The sequence below is a fragment of the Syngnathoides biaculeatus genome, chromosome 3 (genome assembly GCF_019802595.1).
Source record: "Syngnathoides biaculeatus isolate LvHL_M chromosome 3, ASM1980259v1, whole genome shotgun sequence".
NCBI lineage: Eukaryota > Metazoa > Chordata > Actinopteri > Syngnathiformes > Syngnathidae > Syngnathoides > Syngnathoides biaculeatus.
Window position 1 is genome coordinate 13666053 of NC_084642.1, and position 21612 is coordinate 13687664.

The 21612-nt window shown below is 40.7% G+C and overlaps 2 protein-coding genes across 10 annotated transcripts in view; both read left to right on the plus strand.

Annotated features, from left to right (window-relative positions):
* LOC133498051 (b(0,+)-type amino acid transporter 1-like) lies at positions 1-12114 on the plus strand. 6 transcript variants are annotated; one of them, XM_061814445.1, is made up of 14 exons: positions 1-111; positions 554-677; positions 1319-1447; positions 4438-4585; positions 6003-6245; positions 6969-7094; positions 7208-7307; positions 7419-7463; positions 8764-8887; positions 9507-9610; positions 9724-9820; positions 9902-10051; positions 10125-10299; positions 11974-12114. In XM_061814445.1, exons 3-14 carry the CDS (start codon positions 1403-1405, stop codon positions 12033-12035), a joined length of 1419 nt encoding a protein of 472 aa, XP_061670429.1. In that variant the 5' UTR covers positions 1-111; positions 554-677; positions 1319-1402; the 3' UTR covers positions 12036-12114. The 6 variants fall into 6 exon arrangements, with proteins under 6 accessions (XP_061670429.1, XP_061670430.1, XP_061670431.1 ...); XM_061814446.1 differs by lacking the exons at positions 1-111; positions 554-677; positions 1319-1447 and adding exons at positions 1878-2244; positions 2739-2798; XM_061814444.1 differs by lacking the exons at positions 1-111; positions 554-677; positions 1319-1447 and adding exons at positions 2739-2798; positions 3332-3406.
* Positions 11982-21612, plus strand: part of LOC133498049 (b(0,+)-type amino acid transporter 1-like) — a 17512-nt gene continuing 7881 nt past the window's right edge. For 2 of the 4 annotated variants that reach the window (XM_061814441.1, XM_061814440.1), the window contains exons 1-4: positions 11982-12083; positions 15062-15194; positions 17579-17726; positions 20991-21233. In XM_061814441.1, coding sequence (XP_061670425.1) covers positions 15105-15194; positions 17579-17726; positions 20991-21233 — 481 coding nt within the window. In that variant the 5' untranslated portion in view covers positions 11982-12083; positions 15062-15104. Of the gene's footprint in view, positions 12084-15061; positions 15195-17578; positions 17727-20195; positions 20336-20990; positions 21234-21612 lie in introns of those variants that run through there. The other 2 variants (XM_061814442.1, XM_061814443.1) reach the window with 2 other exon arrangements.

Genomic DNA, 21612 nt, shown 5'->3' on the forward strand with positions numbered 1-21612 from the left:
AGCAAGGGTTGAAACAAAAGTAGACTAAGATGGTAAGAAGAAGAGAGTAATAAATGGAATCAAAAGGTATAAAACATTGATTTCTTTACCCACCCCCCGCTGCGACTCAAGGTTAGTGTTTGTGATATTGTGAGACATTTTTGTGAATTTTATCCCAATTCATTGAGATGTAAAATTGCGAGTTTAAGTTTCAGCTCAATGTTAAGCTTTTTTTTCCCTGTGATCGGCTATTAGACTAGTGTGAGGACTAAAAAAAAAATGCTGCAACTCATCAGTGTAGCAGTGAAATGTGTTGACTTTGTGTGCTGCCTCAATGTTGGCATAGTAGTTGCAGTTTATTGTTTCACTCACTCAATTTGCCTGAACTGAAGTTCCATGTTGTGTAGGATGAAGGTCTGAATCACGAAGGAGTGTACGTTTTTTGCGCAATATAATCTTATTATAAGACTAGCAATGAGGTGACTTGTCAATAATTTGACAATAGTTAAGGCACTTTTTTTTTCACTGTCAGCAGTGGGCATAATCACATTTTCATGTGCGTTACTGTGAACAGACATATTTCAATTGAACAATTCCATGTGAAGAAGCCGAAGAAACCAGCAAGGACTCTCTTTGGCTGATGTCAGAGTCAGTTGATGACCGGTGACTGGTCGGAATCTGGTGGGGACGCACTTAAGGTAATTTGATCATTGGTATTAAGCAGGCCACCTGCCTGAGAAAGACGTAAATAAAGGGTAAATGATAAAAAGTACATCGATCCTTCCATCCATCCATTTTCTGCCTGTGTGGGTTTCCTCTCGGCACTCCGGTTTCCTCCCACATCACAAAAACATGCAACATTAATTGGACACTCTCAATTGCCCATAAGTGTGTTTGTAAGTGCAGCTGTTTGCCTCTATGTGCCCTGCGATTGGCTGGAAATCAGTTCAGGGTGTACCCCGCCTCCTGTCCGTTGACAGCTGGGATAGGTTTCAACACTCCCCGCGACCCTTGTGAGGATAAGCGGCTAAGAAAATGGATGCATGGATGGTGGGAGCCAAATTGTCTGCACGATCATTTCAGTGGTGGACTGCAGGAGGCCTTCTTGCTCAAATTTTGATTTACTGGATCTGGTTTTGAACTCATTCGTGGTAATTATTTACTGGCTATTGATTCCCCCCAGTAGAAAGTTGTATGAAGACACAGATTATGCTTTTACTCTTTTCCATCCACACTACACGGTACACTATATAATACAATTTTATGCAATTTCTATATGAAGTTAACCACTAACTTTTTTTTGGTGGCCCCTAGTTGTGCATTTTGTGTTTTTCTCAAGAGACCAAAGTGAAGAAAGAAGCACAAGTGAGAGGTACAGAAAGAGTGCCAGATTGACTCCGCTGGTCTTGACAGGGATTCTGCAATGATGGAAAAACAGAGAGTGAAGGCAATTGTGCTGCAAAAGGAAGTGAGTTTGTCACTATGTGAGTCATTCACAAAGCGAGCCATTAAGTGAAAGTGTCTGGGCCCGAGTACTAGGCAGTTCCACCGCAGCAGTCTCAGACAATTACAGCACCTTCACAGTCACTCCTCCATTAATAGTAACAAGAATAATTAATTACTTTTGTAGGTGAATTGCTTCCACTCAGGTCCGATGAACCTCTTTAAGTATGGCCAATTTTAATCTACAGTTAAAAAGTGACCTCTAAGGCGCGGTACACTCACTGCAATTTTTAACATCTTAACTGATTAAAAAAAAAAAAAAAAAAACCCGTGTTGAATGTTCTTACCGTATGTGGCGTACACCAGATGGCCAGATGACCGACACGGCACACCACACACAATAATAACTAATCTCTTCCAAATCAGACGTCTGGCGTAGTACCAACACTGTCCTGAGAGAGGCAGTATAGTTACACAGGAGATCCCGACGACCAGAAAATACATGTACAAAGAAGAATAAATTAAACGCGTTGAAAAATAGAAGAAAGTAGCTGAACAGTTAGCTTGTCTAGTAACTACATTCCAGTTGCAAATTTCTTCTCGTTCTGATTTTTTTTTTTTTTCATGATAGTGAGGCTACGCATTTGTGACAAATTTTGAACAGGTTTAACATTTGAGAACGTCAGCCTCAACTGTTTGAGCAAATCAGGTAGAAAGACCATCCTTCTTAACACACCTGCGCCACAGGATAATCACGGGACATCTGATAATCATAACTTTGTTGACTCTGATTGCAAGAGTGGAGTTGGCTGGAATTTATGGGTATGTGGAAAATCTCGGTTTCAGTTTTAAATGTTGGCATTCACTTATGAAAATGACCTGTAATTTGATTTTGGTTTATCTTATCTTGTATAATGTTTCAGGTTGATGAGAGCATTTCACACTCGACACACCATATAGGAACATTATTGGTTTATTTAATGTATCCCCACTGCAGACACCATGTCTATATAGGTGTGAAAGGTAGCTGTATTTAATTTTACCACATTTTTTCAACAGACAGTGCTGATTTGCATCCATTTTCATCACGCGACTTTTGTTTACGTCGCCATATTGCCGATCTAACAAAGCATTGTTCACTGCTAAGTCAGTTGGAGACGACATGAAAATACGTCTTACAGCACGACGCCCAGAGTTTTGTCCGATGCCGTTAAACATTTAGAAGGTGATAATAAACGAATGTACGTGGAAAAATAAGACACACTTGCCATAGGGGAGACATATTTAATGCAGAGGTCTATGTTTTCGCCGATAAGAAATTGGGCTGTCCATTCGCTTCCGCTTGTCTTGGACAACTGGATATACACATGGATCTGGTGAGTAAATCGTCAAAATTTACATGGAAAAGTTTGAAAGCGTATAAAAGTCTGGAGGCATAGAAATACTTCGTTGGAATAAATCCGACATAATGACGGGTTGACGGCTTGTAAACGCGGAAGCGTATTTTGCTACACGTTAACCTTTGCCTGAACCATCGATCTTTTTAGCTCGTATTCAATACAAATACTAATATTTATACAAATGACGCCTGGTTTTACACAAACCGCATTCATTAACTATGATTGGGAAAAAAAACAGGACGGAGGGTTGGCTCCTCCACACAGAAGCGTAATGCGGCCACACGCACACACACACCTCTAAACCTCTCTGCGACAGACGTTTTTTTTTTTAATACACATTGTTCTCAAATGAGTCAATCTGGCATTATAAATACTTTGTAATTTGAGATTAAGAATAATTCCGACCTGAAATGAAACATTTGGTACACAGGTGTGTGTGTGTATATTAGTTGGGCACCAACCATCACGTTTAATTGCCGAAATCCATCGATATTTTCTGGTCTTTTCAGATGGTATTCTATAGGATGATCTCTTTGAATATCCGTCTCGTCTGTTGTGACAACCAACAGGACAACAGGTCTCGGGTATTGTAAATATTCTCCTCCGGTTCAATGTCTCTCTCAATGTCGAGCAACTCTGTTTGACCGGCAATATTGCACCGTGAAAATGGTGACGTCACATGCACGAGCTCTATACAATGGTGTAAGTGTGTCTGGTCAATTAACGGGACTGTAGGCGACGGTCATCACATTACTTTTCTTACGTACAAATATTAAAAGTGTGTGTTTCTTTTAGCTTGTCCCTTTCGGGGTCACCACAGCGTATCATCTCAGATGAACGCACATATTTGTCTGGCACAAGTTTTACACCGGATGCCGTTCCTGATGCAACCCTTCTCAAGGAGTGGAGACCCCAGTGGGATACGAACCCCCAACCCCTGGTTTACCAAACCAGTGCTCTAACCACCGAGCTACGGGGCCTCCAAGTACAAATATTAAAAGTAATATTGAAATATTATAAAACATAAGTTTTTCTTTAAAGATAACTATGAAAAATAAATTAACGATGCGAAAAGTTGTTTCGTGCATTCAAATACTATGATACACTTCCGGTCGACTGCACAGAAATAGTTCTAAGTTGTCGCTCGTTCAAAGTTTGACATTTGCAGGAGCCCCTCAACATTATAGGCACAGCATTCATAGCAATATCACATACTGGCGCCATCGCTATACACACAGCGTTTTGCTGTTGGTGCCTTCCCAGTTCTTTGGCTTGTCAACTTCTGGTCCAGTCAAGTTTGACAGAGTCCACTACTAAAATAAATATTTATTTATTGAGAGTTTTCCACCTCTGCAATACTGAAGGCAAGTTTGCGTAATGCTTCGCTCATGGTGACTTGTGTCTGTGCTTACTCAATACAGACAAGGGAAGATCTCGCAATTTGCTCTTGTTAAAAATAATTACAAAATTAATATGTTAATAATGACTTTCTCTGTGTGACTTTGTATCTTTGTCAAACATTTTTTCTAGTTGCTGCTCTATGAGTAGTCCGAGCTCTTAGTCTTCTGCATCGGCACGGTGGTTGACTGTACTGTTTGTGTGTGTGCGTGCTCAGATTGGCCTGCTGAGTGCTATCTGTATGGTCATGGGCAACATGATCGGCTCAGGCATCTTCATCTCCCCCAAAATGGTCCTGCTCCACTCTGGAGCTGTGGGACCCAGCCTCCTCATCTGGGCAGCCTGTGGAGTGTTAAGCATTCTGGGTGAGACACAAAAATGATTTGACTGCATTTAAGACATACGGTACGTGTGGGGACCTATTGACAGCAGTAAATATTTTCATTTTAAAAAATATACATATTTCAAGCCAACATTTCAGGGGCAAATGGCAATTTCAGCCATGCGTCTGAACAACTGTGGTTACACAAGTACTTTACCAACACTGGAGGGAATAAAATTGTCGACGTGTATTGGCTCTTTGAGTTCATCTAATGAATTAGAACATGGAAGCAAAAACCAAAGCTCTTGTTTGTAATCCTGAAAGGTTCAGGATCTAAACTGGAAACCTCAGTTTAAGACCCTTTCTGTGGCGTTTGCATGTTCTCCATGTGTTTGTGTGTTTTCCTCTCGTATTCCCAAAACATGAACGTTGACTCTATCTGCAGTCTCTTTGCAGATATTGTGTTGCGCGCAAAAAAAAAAAAATCCAATGCAAATTGAAAGTATAACATGCAGCTATTCAGTTTGTGTCATTTTGCAATGTGATTCAATGAGTGAGGGGTGACTGGTTGTTACATCCAATGGCACCATTTACATACGTACTGTAAAAAAAGAGCCATTGGTTTCTTTTAGGCAGCACACGGATCTTTCTCTAACGACTGCTGCTCCGCCACACTCTCTTTTTCATAGTTTACTTTGACCCCTCGCACCCTGCTCTTAAAGACGTAGACTCATAATTACAAATGTTACAGTCCTTACGCAGCCCATAAATATGTTTTATAATGACAGCAGCTTTAGTCAGCAACATAGTCTGGGCAACGTAGAGCAAAGACGAGCGAGACATGCTGCTTATGTTTACTTTCAATATTAATGGAGACAGTTAAAAGAGAAATGCTGTTGTTTTAAGATGGAATGACTGTCGTAGTATGTGAATAATAAAAGAAAAAGTGGTTAAACTGGACGAGATTTTCTTTTTTCTGAGTGGGAAAGGTCTGGTCTGAAGCCTAAGTAGAAAGTGCAGGATGAGTCTAATTTTAAAATTCCACCTTGGCACAGCCTGATCCAGGATGAAAGCACAGACAATCCAATGCACAAAAAGCTAATTCTGTATTTTAAATATAGGAGGCAACGTAACATGAACCTTAAAACAGATTGGGAACATCATCATCATCATGCCCCTTCACCCCCGTCGTCGATAGCTCGCGAGAGGCCGGCTGCTTCAAAAGCAGATCTTGGGGTAAAGAAGTCTGGGCACCCCTGCTCTAAATTGTCTGTGGATGTGAATGTGAGTTTTAGTGTTGGTTAATTGTAATAACTGCCTGCAATTGTCCGATAACTAAGACACGGTCTACCCTTCTCTTGCCTAAAAGTCACAGGTCACCAAGTTGTCTCCTTCAATTTGCTGTCAGAAAAATAATGCCTTCTACTAATTTGCTCTATCTGTGTTGTTGCGTTTCACAGGAGCACTGTGCTACGCCGAGCTCGGCACCATGATCCCCAAATCTGGAAGCGACTATTCTTATCTGATGGAAGGTTTTGGCTCCCCGGTGGCCTACCTTTATTCGTGGACCACAGTGATGGTGTCCTTGCCCTCATCGTTTTCCATTCTCGTGCTGAGCTTTGCCGAGTACGCCTCAGCTCCTTTCTTCTCTGAATGCAACATTCCCGTGATGGTCACAAAATCTCTGGCGGCTGCAGCCATAGGTAACTACTACTACAGTATGACTATACAAGGCTATTGCATTCTGTGCAAACAAGGGCATTTATAATTACATAAGAACCAATACTCGTTCTCGTGTTTTCATGTTGGTTCCACTGCTGTAGAGACTTTTCGTTTGCACAGGAAAGAACAGTGAAAGAGGGAAGCCAAGAAGTGTTGTGTTGGTTGGTTAGAAATGTGTAAAAATGATGAAAATGCACTATTGTACATGGCCACAATGTAATCTGCCAGGTATCCTCCAAATTAAATGCAATAACTATAGATGACATTTTAATGGCACAGAGGCTTCTAATAAGGAGGATAGGGTCGCCCATTTTTGGAGGTACATAATACTGTTATAACAGCCTTGATACTTCTCATGTTAGTGTCTGCGCTAATGTTACTGTTCTGAGTTGGGTGCATTGTTTTGCCGTAACATGTACAACATATTTATGGAGATTTATAAGGCCAATGTATGGAGGCCGTGTAACTCAGAGGTTAGAGCATTGGTTTGGTAAAGCAGGGGTTGCGGGTTCGTATCCCACTGGGGCCTTCACTCCCTGAGAAGTGTTGGGACAGGAAGGACATCCAGCGTAAAAATTGTGCCAAACAAATATGTGCGTTCATCTGAGATGACACACTGTGGCAATGCTGAAAGAAACTTTACAAGGCCAATGTATAGCATGATGTTAAATATGAGCAATCCACAATTTATTTGTCCTTTTCAGTTTTCATTGTCACCATCAACTGCCTCAGTGTGAAACTAGCAAGTTACGTACAAAATGTCTTCACTGCGGCCAAACTTTTAATCATCATCGTCATAGTGGGAGCAGGCATTGTTTTCTTGGCACAAGGTGAGACTTCATAGAACTTGTCTCTGTAATGGAGAAAATGGCATCTGTTGATCTAATTTATTTATAAATTGATTATTTGACGAACATATATATCTATATATATTTGTGTCCAGGAAAAACAGAGAACCTTTACAATGTCTTTGATGGCAAGTCAGTGTCTGCTGGAGGAATTGGACTTGCCTTCTATAGTGGACTCTGGGCCTATGATGGATGGTAAACATTATTTAATCAAAGTGAAATAATGAAAGTCTAACAATATGACAGCACACTTCATTTTTTTTAAGTGTGCTGGTATTATTTGTTTAAATTTCATGAATTTCTCAGGTGTCAACTGAATTTTATCACGGAGGAGCTGAAAAACCCTTCCAGGTAGGTAATAATTTCTGCCCCTCACTTCAAATATCACACTACGCGGTCTAAAAAACTTAGATGAAAATTTCAGATGTAGATTTTCCAAAATTTGGTCATTTGTTCAGCTCAGGCAAAATACTCAATTCAGACTTGCCCCTGATGTACATTAATCACACGTATAATGTTTGGTATTGAATGTGTGCCAGCGACAGGGACTTGTTTGTGCCCTTGAATTGATGTACACTCCAATGTCCAGGAATGATTGCCTGCTATGGGACTTTTACCATGACTGTGTGAATAAAAAAAAAAACACTTAAAAAAAAAAACGGCAATTTGCAGTGAGCCTTATCGTGCCCATAGGAAATGGCCAAATAAACTGAGTTTATTTGAGGCCTCAGACTTCTTTTGGCCAAGTTTATTTGTCTCTGTGGGAAGGAAAAAAAGTGTATGCGCGTGTGTGTTTGTTCGTTTGTGTGTCACTGACTTCACCTGTCAAATCTTGTGTGATCCAGTACACGAGTGATTATGCTCAGAGGGGTTTTAAAGTATCAGTATATTTATTATTGTGGTTGCAATTAACAGTGGTATGTCATGTGATTGGCTGGCAACCAGTTCAGGGTGTACCCCCCCCACCCGAAGATAGCTGGGATAGGCTCCAGCAGTCCCGTGACCCTTGTGAGAATAAGTGGCTCCGAAAATGGATTATGGATGAAACTGCATTGCATCATGCTGACTGCTATAGAAAGAAATATTTTGTTACTTTTATTTACTGTTTGATTATGAGCATATACTCTATATATGATGTACAGGTGAAGGTCTGGCTTTGTAGATTTATATAGTTACCTATTTAAAATTTTCAAAAAAATGTAACAAAACATTTTTTTCACTTTTTTGGAGGGTCCCTAAAGTGCTTTATTCCAATTGAATGAATATTTTTCAAGACTGCATTTTGTTTTTGTATAACGTAGAAACATAAAACCATCCATCTATTTCCTGAGCCAATTATCCTCACAAGGGTCGTGGGAATGCTGGAGCCTATCACAGTTATCATCGGGCAAGAGGTGGGGTACACCCTAAACTGGTTGCCGTCCAATCACAGATGTAATATTTTTACATTAAATATACAGCCCCCCACTCCCCAAATAGCCAGTTGGTATATTGGCTTTTGTTAGATGTACCTAATGTTGTGGCTGTTGTACTGTATATGTTGTCTTGTTGCTGCTGGAATTATGAGATTATGAGATGGACAGCAGTGGGACTTTTCTGTTCCCCTTTTCAATGTCTCTTTAATTTTTCTTTGCCTTTCATTTTGCCACAGGAACTTGCCATTAGCTATCATCATTGCGATCCCCTTGGTGGCTGTATGCTACGTGATGATCAACATATCTTATTTCACCGTCTTGACCAGTAATGAACTACTGCGGTCCCCAGCGGTAGCTGTGGTAAGAGGAAATGGCCAGAGTAAAACTTGAGTCACTGTTCAACAGTAAATTGTATTCCTCCGCCTTCCCGATCAACCGAGCGGCCGAGCCGCTCGTGGCTGTGCCGCTCATGGATGCGTATAGAAGTATTCCTCTGCCTTCCCAATCAGCCGAACCGATCATGGATGAGCCGCTCACAGCTATGTATGGAAGTATTCCTCTGTCTTTCCGATTAACCGATACTGCTATTTCTTCATCAGATGAGGATAAATCTGAGAAATCGGTGCTGGCCATAAATGGTGTCCCATGTAATCGAGCCTTTGTTGTGGCACGGTACACATCACATCCGCGCATGTAGGTCATGTGACTCACGAAAATGGCAACGCCCCTGAAAATTTTTAATTGTCGATAAAAATCTTCTCAACACACTATTAAATGAGAGAGGATTTAACATCACATTGTCAAAATAGAGTACATATAACATGACGTATTGGATACATTGTTAATGCAAACCAGTGGATTTCCTCTTTAATATTTACCATATAGGTCCTTGAATTCCAAGTTCATGACAGGTCAAATATTCAAGGTCAAAGGTTAAGGAAAGAACAAGATCTCTTTTTTTGTGTGTGGCCTTTTTCAGGCTTTCGGAGACAAAGTCTTTCACTCAGTGTCTTGGATCGTTCCGATTTTTGTCCTCTTTTCCACATTTGGCTCGGCCAATGTCTCCTGCTTCACGGCAGGCAGGTAAAGAATATGACTGAAGATGGGGAAGATTTGGGCTTTGGTGACTTGTTGGTAAACAAAAGGTGATGCCAATCATTTCAAAAGTAATTTCAGTGTGATGTTTTGATCCTCAGGTTGGCCTATGTTAGTAGCAGAGAAGGTCACATGGTGGAAATCTTATCTTATATTAGTGTGAGGCGCTTAACCCCAACTCCAGCTCTTATATTCAACGTGAGTGCTGCACACGATCAATTTTTGTGAACATTGATGTCTTCCTGACTCAGAGGTGATGTACTATAATTTCTCTTCCAGGGTTTTCTTGCTATTTTATACATAATCCCAGGAGACATCAACACCCTCGTCAACTATTTAAGCTTTGCTCAGTGGTTATTCTGCGGCTTGACCACATTGTCTCTTATTGTCATGCGTTTCACTAGGAAAGAGCTGAAAAGACCATTCAAGGTGCAGACCACCATCATTTTCTGTATTTGTATGTTTTCACAATAAGAATAGCTGAAGTGGTTGTGTTCCAAAGGTCCCCATCGTAATTCCTGTCCTATTGCTGCTGATTTGTTGCTATCTGGTCCTGGCCCCCATCATTGACAATCCTGACATTAAGTTCCTCTACTGGGCTATTTACATACTCAGCGGGCTCCTCCTGTACTACCCCTTTGTCCACCTGAAGGTCAAGTGGGCACGCAGACTCATGAGTAAGTAAATTAAAGTATATTAACAATGTAGTTGTGAAAAAGCTGTTGAAATGGTAAGCTATAGAGAATGATGTTGATATGGCGTTAAATCCCCGGTAAAAGAAGTGTGAACACTTCATTTTATTAAACTTCATTTGTCACATTGCTGTGAAGTGATATACTGTATGGTGCAAACATATTTGAACACCTCGCCATGACACCTGTAGAACAGGAGATCAAAATACAAGAAAATATTCAGTTGCAGCTACGCTCTGCTTCAAATGCGTTGCAACAGTCAAAACATCAAAAGTGACAGACAGATGTTTTGTTTCTCAAATATGTCCCATTATATTTACCGATTACATACGGTGCCTGTGAAAATGACATTTAAAGGAACACTTTGTCGAAAATAATAGGAATGGGAGCACACATTAAAAGTTAGTAGATGAGGGTTCAGTGTTTCTTTTGAGTTATTCGCAGAATTCACCAAGAAACATCTCTAAATTGGAAAAGTATTATTGAGATTCCTCTCTCGCTCAGGCATTCCAATGAGCCAAGGTGGAAAACTGACATCCAATCAGCGTTTGCCACGCCTGCAGTGCTTGCTGTTCTGACCCCCCATTGTTCGTGGATACGTTTCACCAAACAGAGAACGTCAGAACATTTTGTGGCTGATTTTTATGAAAATTAATTACAAACAAAATAAAATAACATAACGTACAATGTTCAAGCCTGTGCGTTTGAGCCAGACGACACACAGGCGGAACTTGACGTGTTGGAGAGGGGGCGTGGCACTGACAACCTATCCCAGCTGTCAACGGGCAGGAGGCAGGTTACACACACACGCAGACACGCGAAGAACATGCAAACTCCACACACGGAGGTCCGGGATTGAACCCGGGTCCTGAGAACAATGAGGCCACCATGCCGCCTCATAAAGTATGTTGTTGCTTATACAGTACCGGCACAAGAGGCTATCCCTAAACGGCTAATAACCAGTAATGGTTAGATACGTGCAAATTGAACAAGCCTCAGTTGTGACAGCCACAGCTTTATCCTGTCAGGTTAACCCCACGGGAGGTTAAAGAAGGACAAATTTGGGTGCGTTTTCTCAGTTTTGTTGCACAACACTTTGGCATCTTGGCTGAGCTAGAATGAATGGTCTGTAATGATAAGCACTGGCGACGTCAGGGGCAGGGTGAAGGACGTTTCTTCCGGGTCTGGCCGTGAAAGCTGGCACATATCCGAATTTTGCTTGGATTTCAAAAATGTTCTTCATTTTTTTTCCATTAATGTCCAAAATATATGTCATAATAATATTACTTCACATTGGAGGGTTTATTGTACGTATGAATTTTGGGGAGAGTCATCCTTTAAGCGTAATCAACATAAAAAAACAGTATTACAAGCAGCTCTGATGATTACACAGTGCATTTATTCAAAACTGCAAAACATCCATTCATGTGCTGCTCGTCATGCTCAACGTCATAGGTGAGCTTGGCCCTATCCGAGGTGACTGAGTGAGAGAAGACGAACAGGGGAAATATAGACAACCATTCTTACTCAGATGTACCAATCTAGTACTAAACATAGCAAAGCAATCAGTAACCCAAGTTTGTAAGGATTGTACATAGTTGTTTCATGCAACAAAGAATTGACTCCTTGTGTGTTTCTTTGACCTTTACCCCCTAAAAGGGCCAATCACCACCCTTCTGCAGATCCTGTTGGAAGTTGTTCCCCCTGAGAAATGTGGATGAGAAGTTGACAACTCTGTCACCTTCCATTTGGCTCCAGTCGCAGGAAAAGTATCAGACTCATTTTTGCACGCTTGGCTTATCTGATGGCATCTAAGTCAGAACTACGGGATGACCTAAAATACCTGCAAAAAATTTGGCGTTGGTATACGTACAAATAACACAAATAAGGGTTTTTGCTCTGTTTTATGATTTGTATGTTAAGTGCTTTATCATTAGGTACGCCCCTGCACAATCTGATGAGCTGATCAACATCTTGAGGCTTGACAAAAATAAAGATTTGCACTGCATTTTAAAATGAAACAGTATTTCAAGTACGTCTGTTTTTTTGCTACCCCTAAAATTGAAATTGAATTTTAAAAAATTGTCACTTGGTGTCAGTGGAGCATTGTGTAAAGCATGTGAGGCTTCCTTAACTGCCATTTTCATTAATGTGTAAGGTCTCATGATGTCACGGGGCATGCGCCTGACTGCAGGTAGGGTGGGTTCAGTTCTCAATCAGTGGTAGGGAGAATGTGAGAGTCTGTAGGTTTCCCCTGTGACAAGGTGGTGACTAGTCCCAAGGTCCAACATGCTTGATAAGGTTACTGAAGACTAAATTCTCCCTACTAGTAAGGGTGAGTGACTACAATGAACAGTTAGCCATCCAGTGTACACCCGCCAAAAGAAACTGGGATAGGCTCAGATTTATCCATGACTTTCCAGGAGAACCGTAATGTAATGTACTATAAACCACTCGCACACACACACAATCTTTTAAAATGCACTAAAAAAAACATTTGTTAGCTCCTGCTCTGTCCAAAAAATGTGTATGCAGGTATACGTATTTCAAACTATAAGCTACGGATTTTCCCCTACAGTGTAAACTAGATGATCATCCAGGACGTCTACAAAGAGATCCTGACGCATTTGTTTCTTTTAATGCGCAAGAAAAGATCATTGTTGTGACAGGAGTGTGCGGGTGAGTGGCTGCTTCAGCATTAGCAACTTCCCAAAATGCCTGAGCATCTCATAGTTCCTGGCCGAGAAGATCACCTTGCCGGAGCAACTTCTCTACTTGGCCAAGATGGCTCTGTATGATAATATCCTCTTTCTTAAACACGAGGGGATCATTAAGAGGGACCCATTCTGAATATGTGGATGACATAGCTGTGATGAAAGACCGTCAAGATCGTAGTGCTGATCCTAATCTTCGGCAAACGGCCAATGAGGAGCCAGCATCATGCAGATGGGGGAGGGACTTAAGTGTACTGAATGTAGAATTGGTGTACAGAAGAACTGAAGCGTGAAGTAGTTTGGGGACAGTGAAATTACGCCATTTTTTGCACTTTTATGGCACTGCAGCGTCATTGTGCATTGTGTAATCATCACTTCCCAATTGCTTTCTTTCAACTGCTGAAGAAAAGGCTGATCACTGATAAATTCTTCTGCACAGCTGGACAACTTTTTGTTCAAATTACCCGCTACAAATTACTAGAGACATTGATGATGTTAAAGTATCCATTGTTGGATTGAAGCAATTGAAGTCTAATTACTCCCCTGGGATTAGTAATATGTTACTTTACTCATTATTTCAAAATGGTGGATTTTGGGAGTGACGCGTTACCAGTATCTTTGATCAATAACTGAATTATCAAGTACTTTAATGATTCTGTTAAAAAGAACTGCACGGTTTGTCAAATGAATCTTTTAAACAAATCTTTTTAAAGAACTGATTCAATACACTTGAAAGAATGTCCATGCTCATCATTGCAGTATCAGTGAAATGGTGGTGGACTTCAGCAGGCTCAGACCTCACCTGAAATGTTTTGCATAAATTAGGACATGTCAAACTTTCCACATGAAGTACCGACTTAAATTTCACGTGGATCTCTCAGTACCACCGCAATTACCAGTTTAGTGTTTGAAAACAAATGTTCCTAAATGATTAAATGCTAAAGTACCTTCGTTACAAATAAAAGTAACTGCACCGTTCATAAAATTTTTACTGTATTGGCTTAAAAAAACATCAAGTTTACTGCTTTGTCCTGCAGTTTGAACATTTCAGTACCACAAGAGAGAGTCCACATACCACTGTGAGGTAGTGGTACTCACTACTGATGATGAGAAGGTGAACATTGTACAGTGGTTATCATGAGCAACGCTGGACCACAGCCAAGAGGAGCGTGGCCTGCCCACCGCTCCGAACGGTTTCATCTCTGACACCTGTCGCCGGTCACAACTGTGTCACATGAGGCACTGTGATTAGATAATCTATTTAAGTTGGAGTTTTGTCACTAGCATTGGCCAGTTCGTTGAGTATGCTTTCCCGCATCCAGGGTTACACTACCACTGCGCCATTATAGTCCAGTCATGCTATTGCTTATGCTCTTGTGTTGACTTATAGTTATCGGACATTGTTTCTTCATTTTTGGATCGTGCCTTCTTGTTCTGTGTTGTTGTGCACACACACACACACACACACACACACACACACACACACACACACACACACACAGTTTTCGTTTATATTAAAACCCACTGAACATTTTGTCCATGTCTTGGAGTCCTGCATTTGGGTTCGCCCGCGCACTGTTGGTTCATGACAGATGTATGTACAAATACTTGGGTGTGCATCTGCATGTAACACTGACACACTGATACTTTGTGCAGGAAATGACAGTCACCTGTGCTTCCTCGGAAGACGGACTTCCATTACCGGTTGCAGAAAAATACCACAAAGATTCTGCCAGTTTTAGTAACGAGTTCCCTCATACACACGGTCGTGTGCTTGGGTGCAACGTCAAGATTATTCTTCAAGACAGAAGTGTTTCTTTGTCTTATCAATACAAACGTACTATGAGTATGTCTTTCATTCTTCAACTGACTGAAGGTCGCAGGAGGACAGTTTTTTGCTTGTAAACATTGCTGTACTGACTTTACAATACGCAATATAATTATGATGCCATCAGTTTTATGTGTCCTGACGTTAATCTGTTACATTTTTGTGAGCGGATTATGCATGTTGTGTCTTTGTCGTGCACCAACAGTACAAAGGGGAAGAAACGTGCAAAGAAAACCACAAGTCAAAGGATGATATGTCGGAAAGACTCTGGTGACCTTGACGGGGACTCTTCAATGATGAACAAACATCCAGTAAAGGCCACCGTGCTTCAAAAGGAGGTGAGGGTGGATTTTCGTTTGTATGAATGCATTTAATTTGTGAGAAGTCAGTCACAAAGCAAATAATCAGAGTGAAGGTGTTGAAGCCTGAGTACAAGGCTCCACCAAATTGACTTCCCAGTGAGTCCTGCATTGCAAATGTTAGGGTCCAATGAACCCCCTTAAGAGTGTTTAAGCCAATGTAATCAGTTGTAGGGAAAGGTGATATCTAAAGTGGGAACATGAAATTTGAACCGATTTACGAAACTTTGAGCCATCTTATATGGGACGAGGAAGATTCGGGGCAATCGTGTGCTTCATGGTCTTATGTTTGGTGTAGTTGAGATGATTAGATGACCACCACAGCAAGGTATCTCCCCCCACTCATCTAACCAGACATTTTTCGTAATACTAAGACAGACCTGTAACAAGCAGTTGTCCAGACTGCTGGAAAACAAAAAGAAGGATCAGTCCTAGTAGTCGATTAAATAAAAGGACCTAGGCTAACTCTGAGTTCATCTGTAAACTACATTTCAGCTGCCAACTTTTGTCCTTGTCATTTGTATTGCGTGATCACTTTCCTATTGACTATCATTCCATTTTATATCTCGATTATGGTGTCCACAGTTCTGCTTAATTTAATAATTCTAATTTGCCACATACATGAGAATCAATCGTAAAACATTCCCTAATTTGCGATTGTTTTCCAAATAGATCAGGGAGAAGAGGAAAGAAATCAGACTTAACACAGTCCACACTACTGGATAGTCACATCAGAAACAGGATAATCAAACCTTTGCAAAAATTCTGTGTGATTTTCAGTATCCATGTATCGCATATATGTTCCAAATGTGTCTATTAAACTATGAACTGTTGTACCTGGCAGTATATTTTTCAAAGGAAATGAAAACACAACTTACAAATAGTTCAATTTACTTTCAACACAGACAGTGGCGATGTTCTTCCAGGTTGATTTCCTGTAGATGTTATGATCCAGTGTCTCAATACAGTAATCCACATTTGTCCATCTCAGCAACAGCAATGGTAAAACATTGCAAGGTTATTTGCAGAGCATAATTTGTCCACAAGGTAATTGAAAATGCTCTTCAGCTACATAAAATTACAGGACGCCAAATAAAGTCATTCAATAAAAGATTAAATTAACCATATATTCATTCAATTAAAAGCCCCTTGTTATGCTGACCTCAACCTCACCCTGAGTAATTACTCAAGTGCTACAGTTGGAAACCTTGCTCATCTGCCTTGACTCCAAGTGAAGTTTATTTGCCCTTAATCACCAAAGATAGACTCAAAGGACTTCACTCCTGTTTCTTCTTTTACTGCTCACATTCAAGATATTTCCTAAACAGCCACCTTTCACATATGTAACGTCTCCAAGAGTCTCAGTGATAACCTCAGCTGTCGAAACTGTAATCCATGGATTTGTTTTTTCTAGACGCCATCACTACTGCAGTGTTCTTCTTTCAGACTTAGCCCTACATACCACCAAAAAAGTACAACTTGAACAAAATAGTGCTGCCAGAATAGTCACTCAGACTCAAGGATTTGATCACATCAAACCTGTTTTTAATTTCCTTCACTGGCTATCTATTCAAACCAGCTCAAACTCCAAGATCCTACTGTTTTCTTACAAATGCCTTGATGGGCAAACTCCCTCAATTTCTCGCTGACCTGATCACCCCTTAATGCCCCCGCCGTCCTCTTTCGCTCACATGACGCTAGCTACCTAACTCTGGCCCGTATTCAACAGTGGACCAGTCCCTCATGTTCCCGGAGCCCGAAAAGGTTCATATGGGTTGAACAGATCCGAGATGTACATGGTAGAACTTGAAGAGTACACAAGAAGGACCGTTTTGTAGTCTGTTCTCTGAGGGAAAGAAAGCCAATGCAGGGACCTTAGCACTGGGCTAGTACAGTCGTATTTCTTGGTTCTTGTCAGGACTTGAGCAGCAGTACTGTGGATGTACTGCAGCTTTTCAACTGCCGTTTAGAGACAGTTTAGAGTAGTAGTAGAGTCGAGTAAGTCAAATTCAGACACTATTTGATTTTGTTAATTTTTTTTAGATGATAAAGAGCTGCTTCTGTTGATTTTAATATGACTTTTAAACTTCAAGTTTGAATCTAATATTCCTCCTAGGTTTCTAATTTGATTTTTACAGTTTTACAGAGAGAGCATCTTCACTTAACTGATAAGACTTTCGGTTTAGTCTCCCGTAATGATGAAACAATCAAAATCAATTCATTCAACTGAAACTACTACTAAAATGATCAATATAAAAATTCTGTTGCTGTTTGTAAATGGTGATGGAAAGTATAGTTGATTGTTTTATCTCCACTTTGAAAGACGTGTATGTGTGCGTGTGTGTGTGTGTATATGCACACAGCTGGGCCTGGTGAGTGCCGTGTGTCTGCTCGTAGGTACCATGATCGGCTCAGGCATCTTCATCTCCCCTAAAGGGGTCTTGCTCTACTCTGGAGCTGTGGGACCCAGCCTCCTTATCTGGGCCGCCTGTGGAGTCTTCACTATGCTTGGTGAGTGACTAAAACAATCAAATACAGACTGCGTTGAAAGTGCATTGTATGCATGATGGAATACTGACATCCCTTAAAGGGCCACCGACACCTAAAACATCATTTTTAATGTCGTTAACAAAAAAAAATCCGTCGGAATGGACCCATCCGTTTGTTCACAGCACATCAGTGTTGTCGAATATGGAATTTTTCATCTCCCGCCATGAAAATTCGCTTAAGGCATTTGTGTTGAACCAGGAAGTGACGTTCAAGTGTTTATACCCGTTTTACCGGCAAGAAATTAGCTGGTTTTTTTTGTGTGTTAGCCAAAATGCCGGCTCGTTGTATTGCTGGATTTTGCTCAAGCACTCGGGAGGACAGACTCACTCTTCACACATTTCCAAAAGACCTGGTTCATCGTGAAAAATGGATGACATAGGTGCAAAGGACGAGAGCTTTGTGGGTTCTAAATGACGGGTAGCTGTGTATAGAGCTATTAAAAAAAAATAGTCGTCGGGGGACTAATTGTTTTCACAGCTTATAGCATATGTTATGTGGGAATTTGGAATAAATCCCCTTGGTCAAACCAGGAAAATAGAACAAACTTGTATTGCGTTTAAGACAATTTAATCACACACAATACAATACAAGACAAAACTATAACAAAATAGAAGTACAAAGTACAAAGACAGTTTAGTAGCGTGTAACACGAGCTAACTAGCCAAACGGCGTATAGTCACCAAACTCGAACATACAGTATGTTATTTCCAGCGAATGTTCCAGAAGGGCAGTGTGGCCGTTAACCGGCTTCCCGCCGTTAGCCATGTCAATATTCCTGTCTGGTACAGTTTTTGTTTCTCAGCTTTACCATTATTTCTGTTTAAACTCCTGTTTCATTTAAAAACTAGTGCATAAAAATAAGTCTTCCTCCCTGTGAATCAATCCCTTCATCTGTAGTTGAGAAAATGATGCAAATGGATGCTATTTGCAGGGACAGGGTCATAATTAACATGTCACATTGAGTGACACACTAGTGATAGTGGTCCGACAGACCGGACCTTGACATTTTTATATTTCTTCCAAAAATGTGTGGTACCTTGACTTATCGGGTTTGGGAGTTTTCTGAGTTTGGAATTGGAAGTTTTGTGTAACAAGCTGTACTTCGGTTGGTAATTTTTTTTGTCTTGCGTTGCAAGCCAAAATTTTATGTCTGAGTGAACTTCAAATGTGGCACCACTCAAGTTGTCAGCAGACATAATATCCTCCCAGCATCCCATATTTCCCTCAGAATTTAAGGTACAAGTAAATAGAGTGACGATCTCAATCATAGAGCAAATTCAATTTGTCAGTAAATGTACGGTACATAAATCATCTTGTCTCCAAACCATTCAAATTGTCAAGTGGGCATGAATGGCAAATCTAGCCACGAAGTGCGTGGCAGTTAAGATGAGGCACAGGAATTCGCTCAAATATTGTCATCAGCAAAGTTGACCACTCTGACCCTGATTGACTGATTAAGCTTGTCGACTCCGTAGTGCTGGCATCAACGCTACAACATAGATGATTCGGATAACATGTCAAATCAAAGGGATTCCTAGTGAGATAACTACTAGGGTCTCTAAGGTCATCCACTCAAGAGGGAGAATTCTATTAAAAAAAAAAATAGATGAACTTGAACTCATGTACACAAAAACATGAATGTGACAGCACTGCATAGCTATCAGATTAATTTAGTATGTGACATTATAAAGATGAATGTCATCTTGCTTTTTTTTTTTAAAAAAAAAACGTAAAAGCTTTAAATTTAAATGCCTTTAAGGCATAAAATTCACCATCCCACTAACATTTTCAGGGGAAAAAAGTCTAAACTGTGATTCACTCCCAACCAGTTTAGTATGAACCTTGACTCTTGTCGAAAGTCAGCTGGGAAAGGTCCCTGCTCACCCATGGGGCGTGACCCTTATGATGCAAGCTCTATAGCAGGGGTGCCCAGGTTTTTTTTTTTTTTTTAACCCGAAGATCTGCTTTTCAAATAGCCAGCCTCTCGCGATCCAGCGACGGGGGAGGAGGAGTAGCGGGGCAGCACTCACCGAGGAGGAGAGGGAAAGGGAGGCCTCTGTAGCAGCAATGTTGAAAGTATCTCAGCAAATGTTAACTTTCCATCTTCTTTTTAGTACTAGGTCAGTGTTAAATGTTTTAAAATAAAAAGCCAAGTTGAATCGTTGAACATTAAGGGTGGCATGCCACAGTGTTGGCTGGAAGAGCTTTCTTTTCATCATTTAAAAGTAAAAACCCATGATGAAGTCCTAAAAAGTACCAGAATAATTGAATATACCTATGACATCTGAATGTATGTATCTATTCATAACATTGTTATCATTAAAATCTTTGACATTTTTTTCTGTATCCAAATTATCTTTAGAATTTTTAAATTTTCCATCCATCCCTGCATCCATCTAACCATTTTCAACACCACTTACCCTGATTAAGGTCGCGGGGTGCTGGAGCCTATGCCAGCTAGCTCTGGCAAAAGACAGATGACACACTGAACTGGTCGGCACTCAGTCGCAGGACACATAGATGCCGTCATTGAATGGGAACTGAACCCACACTGCCTGCAACAAAGTCAGGCGAGTCTACCACTGCACCGTCATTGACCTTTTGAAGTTATATTTAATTCATTGTTAGCTATTTATTTATTTTCTTGCCACCATATTTATACTTAAGATCAGGGGTAGCCTACACAAATACAAATCTTAAATAGGCCCAAAAGGATTGTTCTTTTTTATAATTAGTCAAAGATTCATTTTTTTGTGGTTGGCTCATACGATCTGGAGCATATAATCTGTCCTTTTCAGTCCCCCCCCAAAAAAAAGAGAGCTAAATAACTTGACAACAAAAGATGTTATTTCCATTCTGACATAAATAAATACTACAATGGGTGATTGGTTAACGCATACACAGACGTCGTGGGTACATATCCCGGCCGGCTCTGATCTTTCTGTGTGCCTGCGTGGGTTTTCTTTCTCCAGGCTCGCCGGTTTCCTCCTACATTCCAAAAACTTGCATATTGCAATGCAATTGAAGTGAACTGTTTGTCAAGATTTGTTTAAATATACCCTGCGGATGACTGGAGACCAATTCAAATTGTACCCTGCCTCTTCCCCAAAGTCACCTGGGACAGGCTCCAGCTCACTTGCAACCCTAATGAGTGTTTTTCTTGAACCTGCTATCAGAAAAGTAATTCCCACAAATTTGTCTTATCTGTGTTGTTGTGCTCCACAGGAGCGCTGTGCTACACCGAGCTGGGCACCATGATACCAAAATCTGGAGGCGAGTATGCCTATCTGATGGAGGCTTTCGGCTCCCCGCTGGCCTACCTTTTCTCATGGAACATCGTGATGGTATCCAAGCCATCAGGCTTGGCCATCATCACACTGAGCTTTGCCGAGTACGCTTCAGCTCCTTTCTATCCTGGGTGCAGTCCTCCTTTCATTGTCACCAAGTGTCTGGCAACTGCAGCTATAGGTAACGTAATCTACGGTACATAATTACTTCAGGTTAAACAACAATGGTGCTTCGGGTATTTTCTTGAATTCTTTAACTACAGCAATCATAAATATTGGAGACACTGAATGCATCACACATATACAAGACATTCAAAGATGCTTGCAATTGCACACATTATTCACTCATTGCACAGTCACACCTTGTGACTTCTTGGGTTTTCATGTTGATTAATATTGTAATTGTAAATCTAGTTTGCGCTGGCAAGTACCATCTCCTTTTTGGGTGGTACATTTTTTAATATCATTGGAATAGGCAGGACAATGGTCACGCTAGCATCTGTTCTGACTTGTACACATTATTTGTGGCCTACTAAAATGATCTATTGTTTTGATCTTAT